Source organism: Staurois parvus, unplaced genomic scaffold (genome assembly GCF_062004578.1).
Source record: "Staurois parvus isolate SC_StPar_1 unplaced genomic scaffold, SC_StPar_1.0 ptg001255l, whole genome shotgun sequence".
In the NCBI taxonomy this organism is placed as follows: domain Eukaryota; kingdom Metazoa; phylum Chordata; class Amphibia; order Anura; family Ranidae; genus Staurois; species Staurois parvus.
This window is the reverse complement of record NW_028319051.1, coordinates 685,110-704,663: the sequence shown is the minus strand read 5'-3', so window position 1 is coordinate 704,663 and position 19,554 is coordinate 685,110. Positions and strand designations below refer to the sequence as shown.

At 45.6% G+C, this 19,554-nt stretch overlaps 1 protein-coding gene across 4 annotated transcripts in view; it reads left to right on the top strand.

Annotated features, from left to right (window-relative positions):
* The window catches only part of OBSL1 (obscurin like cytoskeletal adaptor 1), a 181,895-nt gene that overhangs the window by 20,483 nt on the left and 141,858 nt on the right, over positions 1-19,554 (top strand). For all 4 annotated transcript variants that reach the window (XM_089660629.1, XM_089660630.1, XM_089660632.1 and 1 more), the window contains exons 4-5: positions 9,224-9,484; positions 16,364-16,639. In XM_089660629.1, coding sequence (XP_089516755.1) covers positions 9,224-9,484; positions 16,364-16,639 — 537 coding nt within the window. The remainder of the gene's footprint in view (positions 1-9,223; positions 9,485-16,363; positions 16,640-19,554) is intronic.

Here is a 19,554-nt window from a genome sequence, read left to right as displayed (position 1 = left end):
TTCAAACTTTAGGAAAGCCAGATTGTGACCAGTGGGGGTAGAGAATGTCCTGGGCCCAACATCAGTGAAAATAAACATGGGGTGCTATTCCTCCCATTAATACCATTAATAGCCATCATTGGTATTAATGTGAGGAATAATGCCCCATCCAGGGGCGGACTGACCATTTGGAAACTCGGGCAGTGCCGAGGGCCCGGGGTCAGTAGGGGGCCCCATGAAATGCCCCTGGTACCTTTTTCATAGGGTTTGAGTTTTGACAAGTACACAGGGGCCCCATGAGACCCTATTGCCTGGGGGCCCCATGATTTGTCAGTCTGCCCCTGGCCTCATCATTGTTATCAGTGTAAGAAATAGTGTCCCATTCTTGGTGTCAGTGGGAGGAATAGTACCTCATATCAGTGGGAGGAATAGTGCCCCAAGGGCCGGATGAAGGCTAGCAAAGGGCCACATCCAGCCCCCGGGCCGCAGTTTGGAGACCCCTGCTCTAGAATGTTGTTTCACCACTTGTGCATATCCCTTCACCACCACTTGTATGCTCTCATTTTAACCTATGACCCAATAAACATTAGGTCACATGCGCTTTCCCCTTTAAGTGGGGCCCCCAATGCCATGGCCGGTAATCCTGTCTCCAGCATCCTGATGTTCAGCAATCCACTTTCTTCCATTGCAATCCTCTGATCAACATTGGTTTGAAACTCAATAAGGAGAAGGAAATACAGTGCTCTCTGCGTAAAATATAATATTTTTTATTAATCCATTTAAGGGGTTTCTGATGCTGAGAGGTGGGGCGGGGTTTATGATCATGTGACCGCTATGATTGGCTGTCACAGTGGTCACATGATTAGAAAGTGTATGTCCTGCTGCTTAGTGAACATAGGAGGTGGCTCATTCAGCACGGGCACCGTTTAGGAAACAGCTTGCATTTACTCATTGAAGGCACCTAGTTCTCTGATTGGATGAAGTGAAGAAATGGCGTAGTAGTCACAACTTCAAAACTCTTTGCGTAGATTGTGGATATGGAAAGTGTTCTCTGAATGGCATCCATGCTGAGTGAGTGAGTGTCCCTGGGCAGAGGACCAAGAAGCTAGTGTAGATCACACTACATACAGTACTTACATCGGTCTAAGTTGGATCAATGTAACTATGCAAAAAAATTGGAATTCAGCTTTTTGAAAAAATAGCTCAGACCTTCTGGGACTTGTAGTTGCTTGTTGGCTAAGTTCTACTATCTGGACACTGGGGCTGCTGGAACTTGTGGTTCCATATTGGCTATGTGCTTCGATTTGGATGCTGGGATCACTGGGAGTGGTGGTGCAACCTTGATCTTTGCTGAAACTGGTGATACCCTTGAACTTCTATTTTGTGCACCTTTGGAACTTTGCCCCTCGCTTGTTATATTTGTCCCCTCCATTCTACCATTGTAGCCTCCACTACCCTATTGTGGCTGACAACCCCCAATGTATACCCCATATGCCAGGTCTTGAATGCTTGTCCTCAGCATGCTCTCTCTCTGTGCACCCCTCCATGTGCTCCCTCTCTCTGTGCACCTCTCCATGTGCTCCCTGTCTCTGTGCACCTCTCCATGTGCTCCCTGTCTCTGTGCACCTCTCCATGTGCTCCCTCTCTCTGTGCACCCCTCCATGTGCTCCCTGTCTCTGTGCACCCCTCCATGTACTCCCTGTCTCTGTGCACCCCTCCATGTGCTCCCTCTCTCTGTGCACCCCTCCATGTGCTCCCTGTCTCTGTGCACCCCTCCATGTGCTCCCTCTCTCTGTGCATCCCTCCATGTGCTCCCTGTCTCTGTGCACCCTCCATGTACTCCCTCTCTCTGTGCATCCCTCCATGTGCTCCCTGTCTCTGTGCACCCCTCCATGTGCACCCCTCCATGTGCTCCCTGTCTCTGTGCACCCCTCCATGTGCTCCCTCTCTCTGTGCACCCCTCCATGTGCTCCCTCTCTCTGTGCACCCCTCAATGTGCTCCCTCTCTCTGTGCACCCCTCCATGTGCTCCCTCTCTCTGTGCACCTCTCCATGTGCTCCCTCTCTCTGTGCACCCCTTCATGTGCTCCCTCTCTCTGTGCACCCCTCCATCTGCTCCCTCTCTCTGTGCACCCCTCCATGTGCTCCCTGTCTCTGTGCACCCCTCCATGTGCTCCCTCTCTCTGCACCCCTCCATGTGCTCCCTCTCTCTGTGCACCCCTCCATGTGCTCCCTCTCTCTGTGCACCCCTCCATGTGCTCCCTCTCTCTGTGCACCTCTCCATGTGCTCCCTCTCTCTGTGCACCCCTCCATGTGCTCCCTGTCTCTGTGCACCCCTCCATGTGCTCCCTCTCTCTGCACCCCTGGACCAATGTTTACTCCCTGAACTCTGGATGTGAAAGGAAGGATAGCCTGGAAATTAGTCCCTACCCTTTTGATCTCTGCTACTCTTCGGCTGCCAATCCCCTAGAGTCTAGGCCTAGACACTGAGAATGGTTGGATTATAGGACCTTAATAAACTTTAATCCCTCTTTGCTGTGCTTGAAATGTGGATGATGCTGCTCTATTTTTCAGTTGATGTGTTTATTTAATTGGATTATGGATGACCATTGAGGGCCTCTTGCGCCTTTCTCATACAATCTACCATATGAGAGCTTCCTAGCCCTTCTTTCCCCCTACATTGGAAAGAGATGACATACATTTTTAGAATTCTAGTGAATATATGGTTTTATCATAATGAAAATCATGGGTTTCATCATACTGATCGCTCACATGGACTCCTGAAGAAGATCTACTCATCGAAACACATCAAATCTGCATGTGGATCGTATTGGATCTAAACAATAACTGAACCCTGTACCCAATATTGTAGAGTTGGTTTGTGTCTTGTTTTTTACTGATTGTTCTGATAAAATGTATGGGTTTTATATAAGTAGTGTTCTCCTCATATCTATATGTTCCTCAAAAAGTCCCTGGCTACTACCATCTTTTCTTTGTACATGTTTAACTTAAGGACCGGGACATTTAGCTCTCAGTATACTGGATAACCCTCGCATTCATCTCTCTGCACCCCTCAACATGCTCTCTCTCTGCACCCTTCAACATGCTCTCTCTCTCTGCACCCCTCAACATGCTCTCTCTCCCTATTCACCCCTCAGCATGCTCTCTCTCTCTCTCTGCACCATTCAGCGTGCGCTTTCTTCACCCCTCCATGTGCTCTCTCTCTCTGGATCCTTCAGTGTACTCTCTCTCCCTGTACCCCTCAGCATGTCCTCTCTCTGCATCCCTCATTGTGCTCTCTCTCTCTGTACCACTCTGCACCCCTCAGCATGCTCTCTCTCCCTGCACCCCTCAGCGTACTCTCTCTCTCTGCACCCCTCAGCATGCTCTCTCTCTGCACCCCTCAGCTTGCTCTCTCTCTCTCTGCACCCCTCAGCATGCTCTCTCTCTGCACCCCTCAGCATGCTCTCTCTCTCCCTGTACCCCTCAGCATGCTTTCTCCCCCCCTGTACCCCTCAGCGTGCTCTCTCTCCTTGTACCCCTCAGCGTGCTCTCTCTCCCTGCACCCCTCAACGCGCTCTCTCTCTCTCTGCACCCCTCAGCATGCCCTCTCTCTCCCTGTACCCCTCAGCATGCTCTCTCTCTCCCTGCACCCCTCAGCGTGCTCCCTCTCTCTCCCTGTACCCCTCAGCGTGCTCCCTCTCTCTCCCTGTACCCCTCAGCATGCTCTCTTTCTCCCTGTACCCCTCAGCATGCTCTCTCTCTCCCTGTACCCCTCAGCGTGCTCTCTCTCCCTGTACCCCTCAGCATGCTCTCTCTCTCTCCCTGTACCCCTCAGCTTGCTCTCTCTCCCTGTACCCCTCAGCATGCTCTCTCTCTCCCTGTACCCCTCAGCGTGCTCTCTCTCCCTGTACCCCTCAGCATGCTCTCTCTCTCTCCCTGTACCCCTCAGCGTGCTCTCTCTCCCTGTACCTCTCTGCGTGCTCTCTCTCCCTGTACCCCTCAGCTTGCTCCCTCTCTCTCCCTGTACCCCTCTGCGTGCTCTCTCTCCCTGTACCCCTCAGCTTGCTCCCTCTCTCTCCCTGTACCCCTCAGCGTGCTCTCTCTCCCTGTACCCCTCAGCGTGCTCTCTCTCCCTGTACCCCTCAGCGTGCTCTCTCTCTCCCTGTACCCCTCAGCGTGCTCCCTCTCTCTCCCTGTACCCCTCAGCTTGCTCCCTCTCTCTCCCTGTACCCCTCAGCGTGCTCTCTCTCTCTCCCTGTACCCCTCAGCGTGCTCTCTCTCTCTCCCTGTACCCCTCAGCTTGCTCCCTCTCTCTCCCTGTACCCCTCAGCGTGCTCTCTCTCTCTCCCTGTACCCCTCAGCGTGCTCTCTCTCTCTCCCTGTACCCCTCAGCGTGCTCCCTCTCTCTCCCTGTACCCCTCAGCTTGCTCCCTCTCTCTCCCTGTACCCCTCAGCGTGCTCTCTCTCTCTCCCTGTACCCCTCAGCGTGCTCTCTCTCTCTCCCTGTACCCCTCAGCGTGCTCTCTCTCTCTCCCTGTACCCCTCAGCGTGCTCTCTCTGTGCTCCTAGTTGATCACATGACCTCACCTGTGTGGTGGAATAGTTTGTATTTCAGATGTGTATTCAGCTGATCCCTGTTTAATGACTGAGAGTTGTTAATGATTTTAATGAATATATTATCAGCAACAATCAGCCACCAGCATCTGTTACAACAACTTCATTTGTAAAAGCCTTTTGCTCTTTGTCCTTTACACACACAGCTGTCATTACGGCTTCTATAAAATGCCTGAAAACATGCCTATTTTTAGAGGTGTTGTCAGCTGCCTTTTTCAGTGAGGATCCAACGGCTTAATGTTAATGCTAAGTGCTGGAAACATGTGAAAAGAAGGTGGAAACAGCCAAAGTGTCACTCTATCTGCTGGCCGGCCAATTCCCCAGAACTTGTGTGAAGCTGAGCCAAGAGAAGACAGAGTGGACCCACCTGAAGAACAGATGAGAAGCTGAACTATTTTGGTCATGTCTTCACTTCAACAAGGGCTTAACTCAACTCAAGACGAAATCAACAAGACCACATCAGCTTAGTGCAGGGGTCTCCAGATTTTATAACTAAGGGGCCAGTTTTTTCTTTCAGGCTTTAGGAGGACCATATCCATGGACCATAGCCATTGGGAGTTGAAAATGCCCCAGTGTCAGTGGGAGCAGACCATGCCCCATCATTAATATCAGTAGACAGAATAGCGTACCAATTGTTGTTCTCAATGGGAGGAATAGTGCCCTATCTTTGGTGTCATTCTCTAATCTAGCCAAGCTTTAAAAAAAGTCAAGGCTTAAAGAATAGTTCCAGGCATCGGCCTGTTATACATAGTCTACATTGGTCTTGTTTGGACCACTGGAACTATGTATATGACATATCTGGTCGATGCCGCTAGAAGTTGGAAATCACTGAACAGACACTGCCACTCCAGTGATCTCTACTTGCTTCTGGGTCATTCTTTGAGTAAATGCAAAACCTTTGGTGATTGGATGAGGTGATTCCCAAAGGTGAACTTATCCTTTAAGGTAGTTCTGAAGGCAAGGTTCTTAATAAAGAAGCTGGTGAATGTACATACAAGATCAATGACAGTATAGAGGTCAGCAGGGGGCTCCATCAAAATTTTGCTAGGGGACCCTATAATCTGTAGTTATGCTTCTACCCTATACAAAGCTAAAAAAACCTATTAATAATGATAATATTTGGCAGTGCCTACAATTCATTTTAGCATGGCTGCTTTCAGATAAGGACACAGACCCATACAGCCCACTGCTCTTTTATGAACTCACTTAGTGATAAAAATCACTTAACAACCCCTCATCCCTGTGGATAAATGCAACCACTTTAAAGCAGGACTGAAGCCAAATACTTTGGATGGCATGGGGAGGGTAACAATCTCTCCTGATAAAATGCTGGGGAAGTGAGGAAAAATCAGCAGGGATACAGAGAGCAATTAAAACCTGGCAGAGGTTCTAACCTTTCCTCGCTCTATCTAATTGGCTGGATTTCCACTTGAATTCTTTCCTAGATAAGCTCTTTTCTATTAACTATTAATTCAGTATACCTCCCAGTAAGAAATAAAGTGTCTTCAGACTAGGTGAGGCATCATGGTGATTCTTTCAATGGTATGGTAAGGGTAAGAGATGCTGGTATTCCTGCTTAAAAGACACGATAGATGGCCAATTCTGTCATTAGCAACACTCCACCAGTCTCAGAATCTCTGAAATTCAACTCCCATTATCACCACGGGAAGCGGGACTGACAATGGTAAAATGGCTGGTTCAAACGGCAAAGGGACGACGGCAAAGGGACGACGGCAAAGGAAAGTAAAAGTTCAATCTAAGAGATGTTATTACTGGTGAAAGAACTGCCTGTCTGACAAGAGTCACTCCCCTTTGTAGTAAATAGTACTGCTGCTACCCCTTTTGCTATAGTTATGACTTATAAAATTATTTAAAAAAAGATCTCAGTGGTGATTGTAGCATAAGAAATAAAGGATTCTGTCTCAGGGAGAATAAGAAGACATGGAGCCACTCAATGAAATTGGAGGAGAAGCCGTTTAGCCTTAAACTGCGTAGGGTTTTTTTTACTGTCAGTACGGTAAGGATGTGGAACTCCCTTCCACAATTGGTGGTGTCAATGGAAAGTATTGATAGTTTAAAAAAAAAACTCTTGGATGGGAATGTCAGTGAAGACCATATACAGGGATGTGGGATATGAGTTTTTGACATGAGCAAACACACACCCACACAGGTTGAACTGGAGGTACTTGTGTCTTTATTCAACCTTACCAACTATGTAACTATGACCTTTAAAGGTCATTTGCCTTCACTGTGTAAGGATTTGCACTCACCTCCTGTTGTACTTCTGGGACAGGATGAAAAGGGAAATCTTCCCAACCAGACCTAGACAGCAATGAAAACATTTTCCTACTCAAAACAGTAAATAAAAATTGTGGCTTTAAATTAACTTTAGTCTCATCATCTTTCTAAACCATGGGCCAGTTTACTGTCCTCCAGACTTTGATTTGGCTAGATTGTAGCCAGTGTGAGTAGAAAGTGCCCTAACATCAATGGGAGTAAACGTCGCCCCATTACTGGTATCAGAGGGAGGAATAGTGCCCCATCATTGGTATCAGTGGGAGGAATAATGTCCCATGATTGGTATTGGTGGAAGGAATAGTGCCCCATCATTGGTATCTGTGGGAGGAATAGTGCTCCGTCATTGGTATCTGTGGGAGGAATAGGGCTCCATCATTGGTATCAGTGGGAGGATTAATGTCCCATCATTGGTATTGGTGGAAGGAATAGTGTCCCATCATTGGTATCAGTGGGAGGAATAATGTCCCATCATTGGTATTGGTGGAAGGAATAGTGCCCCATCATTGGTATTGGTAGAAGGAATAATGCTCCATCATTGGTATTCGTAGAAAGAATAGTGCTCCATCATTGGTATTGGTGGGAGGAATAGTGCCCCATTGTTTGTATTGATGGGAGGAATAGTGCCTCATTGTTAGTATCAGGGTAAGGAATAGTGCTCCATCAATAGTGTCAGTGTGAGAAACAGTGCCCTGTTGTCGGTGTCAGCGGGAGGAATAATGCCCCAATGTTAGTATCAGTGGAAGGAACAGTGCTCCATCATTGGTATTGGCAGAAGGATTAGTGCTAAATCATTGATATTAGTGGAAGGAATAGTGCTCCATCATTGGTATTGATGGGAGGAATAGTGGCCCATTGTTTGTATTGGTGGGAGAAATAGTGCCTCATTGTTGGTATCAGAGTAAGGAATAGTGCCCCATCATTGGTGTCAGTGTGAAAAATAGTGCCCTGTTGTCGGTGTCAGTGGGAGGAATAATGCCCCATTGTTAGTATCAGTGGAATGAATATTGCCTTGTATCTGTGGACAGAATAGTGCCTCAAAGGCCAGATAAAGATAAACAAAGAGCCGCATCCAACACTCAGGCCACAGTTTGGAGACCACGGGTGTAACCCAAAAGATCTTTACCCAAATCATTGCTGTAACGTTTATTTTATAATTTGTAATTAAAGCTATATGTTGTGGTCTTTCTTATTATGTTTTGTCACGATTCACTCAACTTTCACCAGTTACCTATTTTGTATATCAATTTTTCACATTTGTATGTGAAAATGGGTGACTCTTAGGTGAAAGTTGTTTGATTGTTGGGTAAAAACATTGATAAATAGATGTGGTTTTTAAGTACAGAAATTGTGGCTGGTGCATTTGTAAATTTTGGTGTTTTTTTTAATTTGTACATACCCGTTAGGCTGTAGTTACGTACGTAGCCAAAAAAAAAGGTCTACCTAAACATGCAGCTGATAATCCCAAATTGTCCAAATGTTAAACTATTCCTGGTAAGACAATGGTCACAAATATATGTCTATGGGCCATGTCATGCTGGCAACCAGGGACCACCAGGGACCGAATTGCTATTGTAACATTCTTTACAGAAAAAAGTTGGGTGAATAGTGATGCATCTAAGATGCTTGGTACTGCAACCACAGCAAGATGTGAATGCAGCTTCATCACAACTAGGCTTAATTCTCAATGTGTTAAGCCCCAATCCAGGCAAAATATGTCCTCCCCATCCCTCCCTGCAACCCACATCTAACCCATCCTCATGAGTTATTTTCCTATACTCAACTAAGACTGCTAATCAGGATGCAGATTGTTCCTTGCTGGCCGGTTCCTTACCATTCCCTTGCAATGACGTCACTCCTCTTCTGGATCCTGAGAAAACCTAACCACAAGACTGCTAATAGGAAGAGCCCAAGTTGGGCATTGGTATCCCAGAGATGGCCTTCAACACAATATCTAAGGATCTTTACTGTAACCATGTGGTTGTCATTTCCATATCTAATTGGAATGAAAATATCTGTCACATTTTTTAAACCAAAGATCCTTATCCTGGAGTGTTAGCTTTAGGAACAGAGCCTTATGTTATCGAACTGCTAATTTTATTGACTTTAGCCAATTATGACTGTACCAAACATTCTTATGTAATGTGAATTGTGAATTTCCAAAAATAGAACAGTTTTTTAGTAAATCTCATGTGTGTTTATACAAAAGTGCTGTATCAGATGGTCACCACTGCCATCCTTTCTTATTTGTCAAAGCAATGGAACTCTTACATTGGAGATCCATATCTGCCTGTGATGTTCCTTGTAAGCACCATATTGTCTCCATCTTCCAGGACCAATAGTGAAAAGGCTGCCCCGTCGTTTGGAGGTTGCAGAGGGAGGAAATGCAGCATTTTGTGCAGAAACAGAAAGTGAAGTGGAGCAGGTCGGTTGGACCCACAATGGTCATATCATGTTTGAGGATCACAGGACAGTAGTTCAGAGTTTTGGAAGGACACACGTCTTGGTTCTGGTGGGGGTAACACAGAAGGATGGTGGCATCATCCAGTTCCATGCCGGACTCTCCGAATCCACATGCCAGCTTCGGGTTAAAGGTAAGAAAGAGAGGAAGTAAAAAAACTTTGTTATAAATTTGGGCCTGGGATTTAATAAAAAGAGAGTAAAACATCTGAAATCTTTACCCTATGAAAGATACAGCTGATTCCAAAGACTGGGCTGTCATTGGGTCATGGCCAATATTAGTCTTCTAGTCTCCGTCCGAGGATCTTGCGGGTGGTATGTGTTCATGGAGCTCTGGACCCCAGAGTATACAAAAGCAGGAGTAATAATCTAGCTTTGTAGAGGCAGCCTTCTGTCAACTGGGGTATCATAAAGTATCCCTGTAGAATATTATATTAGGAGGAGGGCACCACAAAGTTTTCAAAAAGTCCAGTAAGAATTATATTCTTCAAGATACAAAAACAGAAAGCCAATATGTTTCGGGGCTCACACTTCCTCCTTCATCAGGGCTGAGAAATAAGACAACATGAACTGACATGAGTATTGCCAATTGAAATTGCACATAGAATCATAACCATTGTATAGCATTTAAAGTATATACAATTGTTATTACACTATAGATAATTGTTTACAGTGTTAGAGACTCAACCCATAATTTTATGTTGTCTTGTTTCCCAGCCCTGATGAAGGGGGGTATTTTACCCCTGAAACATGTTTGCATTCTTGTTATGCTTCATGATGAATACAATCCCTCCTGAACTTGTTCAAAACATTCTTGACACTCTCATCCTTCCAATAGTCTACAAGGGATCTTTTGAGACTAGCTTTTAGGCACTGTGATCCACTATTTGGTAAAGTCTCATGACCAATACCATGGCATAGGTCACATGACCCGACACTAGCACAATCCTTGATTTAGCTATTTCTTTAGCAAGGTAATGTGTTTGACCAATTCACTTATTCTTTTATTAAAGCAAGAGGGTCCAATATACCGGTATTTTAAAACAGGAATGTGTTTGGATTCTAGGTCCACTTTAAAATGGAAGTTAAGGTCCTAGTGGATGTCAACCCCAATCTTTGCAGAAGATTTTTTTTTATTGTTGTTTGTGTCACAGTGGGTGTGATTTTCCTTCATGTTCTGTCCTGAAGATATAAAATGAGATGAAATCAGGAGAGGAACCCCAAAGTTGATAGCCATCCCCAAAACAGGTGCCCTAATCCAGAGATCTCCTCTCTACTCCTGTTTTTGGTGAAAGACATAAAATGACAATGGTCACCAGGATTGGAAATAAGGAGAACTCTCCTAGATGGGGACACGAATATTAATAGAAACCTGACAGAGGTTCATTTTTTTCTGTCGCACAACACAGCCTAAGATATACAGGTGTAGTCCAGCCTTGGGAACGTGCTAGAAAAAATTGCGTTTCGAGGCTGTGCAGACAAAGGTTGACAACTCTCAATGGTATCCTCAGAACTGCTTGGTGGTGCTGAAAAACATCTGAAAGGGGGGCCTGGTGGGTAGAAGACTGGCAATCAGCAGAAGTGTGAGGAAATTACAAAACTACCCTTGCAGTTAGTCTCCCCCCCACACTACTAGGGCTAAATGCTCCTTTTGGTGTAGGGTACCTTAAAGTGTTACTAAACCCACAACAATAAAATCAGTCTGTATATGGAGTAAAGCATGCTTGTTATACTCACTGTGGGACCTAAGGGGGTAATCCCCCGCATTGAGCAAAAAGTATGCTTGGTCCTGTTTTCTCTGGTCCTCCCCTTTTTCTACTGTCCCCAATCCATCTGCTGATAGAACTGAGCCTTGGGGGCAAGCTGCACATGCTCAGTTTAGTGTGTATTGCTAGAGAGTTTTATTTTTCTTGGGAGAGTGCATGTGATCAGCAGAGGACCAATCAGAACTGTCCAGACAGAAGGGCCTGCTCCAATTGCTGATCAGAAAAGGTATTTAGCAATTTATACTTACAAAAAAAATTGTATTTCAATGTTCTGTGTTCTGTGGGAGACCAGATATAACGAAGGCAGGGTCCTGGGTTTAGTAATATTTTAAAAAGCAGTGTTACCTACCTTCTCCCTTACTTCCTTTCTGACATCATCATGTACAATGCAGAACCAGCAGTCCTGCATTGTAAGTGGGGACACTGAAGGCCTGTTCACAACCCAGCATGTCAGAGAAGTGGAATGCGCCGGTTGTCAGGGAACAAAGGATAGGGTAAGTAAAATAGATTTTTTTTAAGGTACCTGATACAAAAATAAGCTTTTAACCCTTGCAGTATGGGGGGGGGGCATCCCTGTACCAGGGTAGTTTTGTCATTTCCCTAGAGTTTCCCTTTAAAGATTGCATAACTCTGCTTCAAACAGTGATCCGCCTGTAAATTGCTATATTAGGGACATTCTGTAAGGAGTTGGCACAATAATCTCAGAAGCAACTTACTAATGAGATAAGCAAATGTGTCTATCTCCTCTTACCGCCAGCTCTGCATCATATTATGCCTGATCTTTATTACAGCCGTGCTCTTCTTACTGTGAGAGAACAAGGCAAAGTAATCCCAGGCTGATATATAAAATGGAGAGACCCCTATACCTGGTCAGATTACCGCCTAAGAAAGGTCACCTCAAAACGTGGACTGTGCGTGGATCAACACTAATAGGGTTTATTATTATATGATATGGGGAAGCCCACTCTCCTAAAGTGAAGAATAAACCCTTGTTTTATGGATCTGTGATAGAAGTGAACCTATCATCAGACACATTTTTTTTTCATGTTAGGTCCATGCATGTTGAGCAATGTGTCAGTGTAACACTCGTCAAATCAAAGTCTAGTTCTCTCTCCAGAAGAACGGAGCCATCCTTGTTGCAGCATCATCCAAGGCAGTGTTTCTCAGCTCTTTTTTGCATTTGCGTCAGCCTTTAGAAAGTATGCAAAATCTCAAGGCACCCCAGTCTAAAGTAAAAATGACTTATCAATGAGAAACTTGAGCCTGGGATGATGTATTAAGCCGCCTTAACTTCACATCAAAGGTCCCCATTCACATCAGAGGTCTCCCATTACATCAGAGGTCCCCCCATTGTATCAGTCTCCGCATCACATCAGAGGTCTCCCATTATATCAGTCTTCCCATCACATCAGAGGTCTCCCATTCTATCAGTCTTCTCATCATATCAGAGGTCCGCCATTATATGTCTCCCCATCACATCAGAGGTCTCCCATTATATCAGAGGTCCCCACATTGTATCAGTCTCCCCATCACATCAGAGGTCTCCCATTATATCAGTCTTCCCATCACATCAGAGGTCCCCCATTCTATCAGTCTTCTCATCATATCAGAGGTCCGCCATTATATGTCTCCTCATCACATCAGAGGTCTCCCATTATATCAGAGGTCCCCCCGTTGTATCAGTCTCCCCATCACATCAGAGGTCTCCCATTATATCAGTCTTCCCATCACATCAGAGGTCCCCCATTCTATCAGTCTTCTCATCATATCAGAGGTCCGCCATTATATGTCTCCCCATCACATCAGAGGTCTCCCATTATATCAGAGGTCCCCCGTTGTATCAGTCTCCCCATCACATCAGAGGTCTCCCATTATATCAGTCTTCCCATCACATCAGAGGTCCCCCATTATATCAGTCTTCTCATCATATCAGAGGTCCGCCATTGTATGTCTCCCCATCACATCAGAGGTCCCCCATTATATCAGTCTTCTCATCATATCAGAGGTCCGCCATTGTATGTCTCCCCATCACATCAGAGGTCCCCCATTCTATCAGTCTTCTCATCATATCAGAGGTCCACCATTATATGTCTTCCCATCACATCAGAGGTCCCCCATTATATCAGTCTCCCCATCACATCAGAGGTCCCCCATTCTATCAGTCTCCCCATCGTATCAGAGGTCCGCCATTATATGTCTCCTCATCACATCAGAGGTCCCCCATTATATTAGTCTCCCCATCACATCAGAGGTCCCCCATTATATCAGTCTCCCCATCACATCAGAGGTCCACCTCATCACATCAAAGATTCCCCCTCAATACATTTGAAATCCCCATCATATCAGAGGTCCTCCATCATGTCAGAGCCCCCCCTCCATCACATCAGAGTCACCCATTGAAGTCAGAAGTCCCCCCCTCCCATCAGAGTCTCCCCTTTATATCAGAAGCTCTTCGATACAAGAGAGCCCCCTCTCACATCAGAGTCACCTCTGTACATCAAAGGTTCCTATATAGGAGTCCTCCCATCACATCGGATTCCTCCATCACACAGTCCCCCCATCACAGAGCTCTCCACTCACACAGTCCCCCATCACAGAGCCCTGCCTGTCACAGGACCCAGAAGCTAATGGAGATTACTGTAATAGCATTGCCTACTACTGTGATTTCCAGGTTCTTCCTGCTAGGAATGCTTCCAGCCGTCTACCTGTTCTGGTGGTTTGACAGTTCTTAAATATGTAAGGGGCGGGGCCACCCGGGGAAATCAACCGAGTGACCTCGCCCCATGTGACATCATTGATGTTATTGATGTCACATGGGGTGGGGTCACATGCATGATGTCCCCGGGTTCTCCCGCCCCTTACATATTTAAGAACTGCCAAACCACCAGAGCAGGCAGATGACTGGAAACCATCCTCGGGAACTGGACCTTTTTTTTTTTTCTTTTTTCGGGTCGGCGGCGGACATCATGATCGACGTTGGATCTACTGAGGAGAACATTCATTTATTAAAGGACTTGTCAAAGACCGTGTCCTGTCTTTTTTCACACTACACTTTGTGAATGAATAGAGGTACCATGTACCTCATACTCATTCACATGGGGGGGGGGCGGGATTCCAGATTCCGATAAGCCCCCTGCCTGCAGACCCCCACAACCACTGGCTAGGGTTGTGGGGAAGAGGCCCTTGTCCCCATCAACATGGGGACAAGGTGCTTTGGGGGTGCTTTGCCCAAGAGCACTCCCCCATGTTGAGGGCATGTGGCCTGGTATGGTTCAGGAGCCTGACCTGTCGGGCTGCATGCTCGGATAAGGGTCTGGTATGGATTTTGGGGGAGACCCCCACGCCATTTTTTTTTACATTTTGGCATGGGAGTTTCCCTCAAAATCCATACCAGATCCGAAGGGCTTGGTATGGATGGGAGGGGGGACCCCACGCCGTTATTTTAGTTATTATGGTGCTGGTTTTTAAATGTAATTACCACTTTATTTTAACTATAAGTCAGAAATTCAGCTGTCACTTTTCCCCCAGCTAAAAGAGAGAATGTTTTCTTTTAGTTTATTTCCTGGAGTTAAGCGAAGCAATGTTTTCTTTTAGTTTCTTAAAAGAAACAAAGTTTCCTGTACCTCAGTGGAAAGTGACAGCTAATCTTGTGAGCTATAGTGAAGAAAAAAAAAAAGCCGGCAATTGCAAAAAGAATTAGTACAAAATTTGTAAACCGAGGCATTATATTCAATGGATTTTCATTCGTAAACCGAAAATTACGTTAACTGAGGCATTCATAAAACGAGGTATTACTGTACTTACATTGGTCCAAGCTGGAACAATGTAACTATATACTTGGAGTTCAGTTTTATAGACTATGAAAGAGATATCTGTATATAAAGTAGTGGCTGACAATTTATGGTGTATAGAGGGCCTCAAATGTGTCCCTTCATGTCACCAAAGGACTGCATTTGATATTTGAGATATCTAATGCTACAGAAGATTCTCATAGACTGAATACCAACGGAGAATATGGTCATAGACTTTTCTACTGGGGTTGTTGGAGATTGGAGCCATACTGTAGGACACAGTCTGGGTATACTCGCACTAGGGTGAATGTACTGTGCCTGGGCACATTTGTGTCTGGTATATTTCAGTAGTGTATTGCTGTGCCTTGTGCTCAACCCTGTATGTTTCAATGGTGTTGATTTACTAAAATTGGAGAGTGCAAAATTTGGTGGAGCTCTGCATAGAAACCAATCAGCTTCCAGGTTTTCTTGCCAAAGCCTAACTGAACAAGCTGAAGTTAGAAGCTGATTGGCTACACTGCACAGCTGCACCAGATTTTGCACTCTCCAATTTTAGTAAATCTCCCCCATTGCTCCATGCCCTGGCCTGCATTAAAGAAGTGGTCTAGGCCATGGTTTAGTTGCAACTTTGGCATGGAGCACTTATGTGTGATCTCTATCTGTCCAGAACACAGAACATGGATCACTGAGCACACCTGGAGGGATCACTGTGGTCCATGAATGGCGGAGGTGATGGTATAATTATGCATTGGTCTGGCATAATGTGAGTGCAAACCAGTGGAGAAGTGGGGAGGGAGGACAATCGTACTCGGGTATGGTGCAAGGCAACCATTCCTGGTGTGACTACACCCTCAGAGACTGGGATCATACGTCATCTGAGACTTCTGGGGTCCAAGGGCAAGACTGCAAAGGCCTGCAGGTCTATACACAGTGAATGTGTCTATGTACTTTGGCAGTAAGTGAATTTGGGGGCCCAAAAATTGTTCATGTATAGTGGTCCTTTTGGTGACCGCCACTGCTAAGACAATAAAGGGTTATTTTCTGTTGGCTCAGAGACTGGTCATATTAGCTGGCAATGGCGATCTATTTTCAGATATATGCCTCTCCCCCCCACAGCCCTTGTCATTTAAATATAGGTCTGGAAATACTTTGTGTATTTATGTATTCTGGAAATATCGATGTTAAAGGGACAGTGCTAGGACAAGGCCATAGGCTGTGTGAGAAATAAACCTGAATTAAATTCTTAATTTGCTGAACCATAGACTGAAATGAGGTACAATATTTAAAAAGAACTCTAGAAAGTAAAGTTGTGTGTGTGTGTGTGTGTGTGTGTGTGTGTGTGTGTGTGTGGGGGGGGGGGGTGGTAAAACCTTCATAGTATTCTTCATGCCCACCTACCCAAAGATGGTCCAGAATTTCCTCTTCTGTGTATGAATCTGTCTCTTGTCTGATGCAGCTCGTGGCTCCAGCATCGCCCCAGCCTCCGGTGAGCCGGCCAATAGGACAATGGACGCCGGACAGCCCATCTGTCTTAGCTGCCAGGTGCCCAGCTCAGGGGCCAAAGTGCGCTGGATGAAAGATGGAAAGGAGGTGGAGACCGGCGGACGCTTCTCCCTCCAATCAGATGGCAGAATGAGGCGTCTTCTCATCTCCTCTTCAGAACTATTGGATTCGGGGACTTATACTTGTCACTCTGCTGACGACAACATCAGCTTCTCCGTCACAGTGACAGGTAAGGAAACCTGCACTGATTTCCATTGACTTCAGTTAAAGAAGAACTCCAGTCCGATTAAAGTATACGTAAACCTATATGAACACAGTAGGTGTGAATTCAGCCTAAAAAAAAGAAAGGTGTCCTGACAATTTCACCCAGCGATGACTTACACCTTGTTTATGAGATGACAAGCCAGGGTCAATTAAATATTTGCAGCTATCATATCTTATTACCCTGCTAAAGAGGCAGACAAGCAATGACCGGTTCACATTAGAAACCATTTAAAAATGAATTTTCCTATCCTAATAGTCTTTGTTGTTTTGGGCACAGCATGGATTAGGATGATTGTGATCTAACCTGGAACTAATGGGGCGCGGAACTTTAATATGGGGGCTTTTATGTGATATAGCTTCATTAACTGGTCCATTGATTCACACAAAGACTAGAAACTGCCTCCAGTGACACATGTGAGATTGTCACTATAAAACCAAGCTCTCCGAGAAAGAGCGGCATGAAAGCGAGATAATTACTAAATTAGATTTGCAGATTTCCTAAATGACTTCCATATACTCTATATATCAGAACAATGAGCTGAAATGGCATTTCTCTGCCCAAACCAAGTATTTAATCTTTTCAAAGCTGCTCGCAAATTGAATCACTTACTGATACCTAGGGGTTTATTTAAAAAATAATTGCATAGCTGTTTGTCCATCAAAACATCATACACTTTAATCTGTCCAAATGGGGCACAACCGAATGTTCTTTGGCTTTGTTCTCTGCAATTTGAATGAGTGAATGTGGAAAATACCACATTATGGCTACTAGATGGCGCTGACGAGCATATGTATTTTGTATTTTAGTCAGCACCATCTAGTGGTCATTGTGTGGTATTTTCTGCATGCACACATTTGAATATACACTATATGCCTCCTTAGATTGTAAACCAAGGAGCAGGACCCTTCTAACCCTCTTGTGTTAAACTGTATTGTTGCTGTATTGTCTCCGTATTGTTGCTGTATTGTATTGTAAAGCGCTGAGCAAACTGTTGGCACTATATAAACCCTGTATAATATTGCCAAAGTATTGGGCCGCCTGCCTTTCCACGCGCATGAACTTTAATGACATCACAGTCTTAGTCTGTAGGGTTCAATATTGAGTTGGCCCCGCCCTTTGCAGCTATAACAGCTTCATTTTCAACTCTTATGAGGAGGTGAGCAAAACCTTGGACAGAGGGGTGGCGGTGGACGTGGTATACTTGGACAGAGGGGTGGCAGTGGACGTGGTATACTTGGACAGAGGGGTGGCTCTGGATGTGGTATACTTGGACAGAGGGGTGGTCTGTGGATGTGGTATACTTGGACAGAGGGGTGGCTGTGGACGTGGTATACTTGGACAGAGGGGTGGCAGTGGACGTGGTATACTTGGATAGAGGGGTGGCGGTGGACGTGGTATACTTGGACAGAGGGGTGGCGGTGGACGTGGTATACTTTGACAGAGGGGTGGTGGTGGACGTGGTATACTTGGACAGGGGGGTGGTCTGTGGATGTGGTATACTTGGACAGAGGGGTGGCGGTGGACATGGTTTACTTGGACAGAGGGGTGGCGGTGGACGTGGTATACTTGGATTTTGCAAAAGCATTTGACACAGTTCCCCACACACTGCTAATGCGTAAGGTAAAGTCTACGGGCTTGGAAAAATCTGCATGTAAATGGATAGAAAACTGGCTAAAAGATCGTATTCAAAGAGTAGTGGTTAATGATTCATACTCTGCATTATTATTATTATTATTATTATACAGTATTTATAAAGCGCCAATAGTTCGCTCAGCGCTGCACATTACAAAGGGGGACAGAACATGTGACAGAACAATACCAATACAATGCAAAACATGAGGGGATTGAGGGCCCTGCTCTTTCGAGCTTACAATCTAGGAGGGAGGGGGTGGTGGCACAGGAGGAGATAGCTGTGGGGGATGGAGTGGTAGGAAGAGTGGAGGAGGTCAGCAAGTTAGCAGGGGGCGGGGTAGGCTTCCCTGAAGAGATGGGTTTTCAGGGTGCGCCTAAAGGAGAGGAGAGTAGGTGATAATCTGATGGGTTGGGGCAGGGAGTTCCAGAGGATGGGTGACACCCTGGAGAAGTCCTGGAGGCGGGCATGGGAGGAGGAGACCAGGGAACTAGAGAGAAGGAGGTCTTGTGAGGAGCGGAGTGTGCGTGTTGGGTGGATATTAGGTCAGTGATGTAGTTTGGGGCAGTATGGTGGACAGCTTTGTACGTCAGCGTTAGGATTTTGAATTTGATCCGTTGCACAATCGGAAGCCAGTGGAGGGATTGGCAGAGGGGGGTGGCGGAGTTGGAGCGGTTGGAAAGGTGAATGAGTCTGGCAGCCGTATTCAGGATGGACTGAAGCGGAGATAGCCAGCAGCGAGGCAGGCCAGTGAGGAGGGAGTTGCAGTAGTCGAGTCGTGATATGATGAGGGAGTGGATGAGCTGTTTAGTGGTTTCTGGAGTTAGGAACGTGCGGATTTTGGCGATGTTGCATGGTCTAGGGTTGTCAGTGGTGTACCCCAAGGTTCAGTGTTGGGACCCTTCATTTTTAATATATTTATAAACAATATAGGGTCTATGATTACAAATCCCATTTCAGTCTTTGCAGATGACACCAAGCTGTGCCATGGAATAACGTCCTTACAGGATGCCTCCAACTTACAAGCCGACCTCAATGCTCTGTGTAATTGGGCAACTATGTGGCAAATGAGGTTTAATGTTGATAAATGTAAGGTTCTGCACTAAGAATATGCATGCATCATACATAATAGGGGGGGTACAACTGGGGGGGTCAATAGTGGAGAAGGATCTGGGGGTTCTGGTAGATCACAAGCTAAATAATGGCATGCAATGCCAAGCTGCAGTTTCTAAAGTGAGCAAAATCCTCT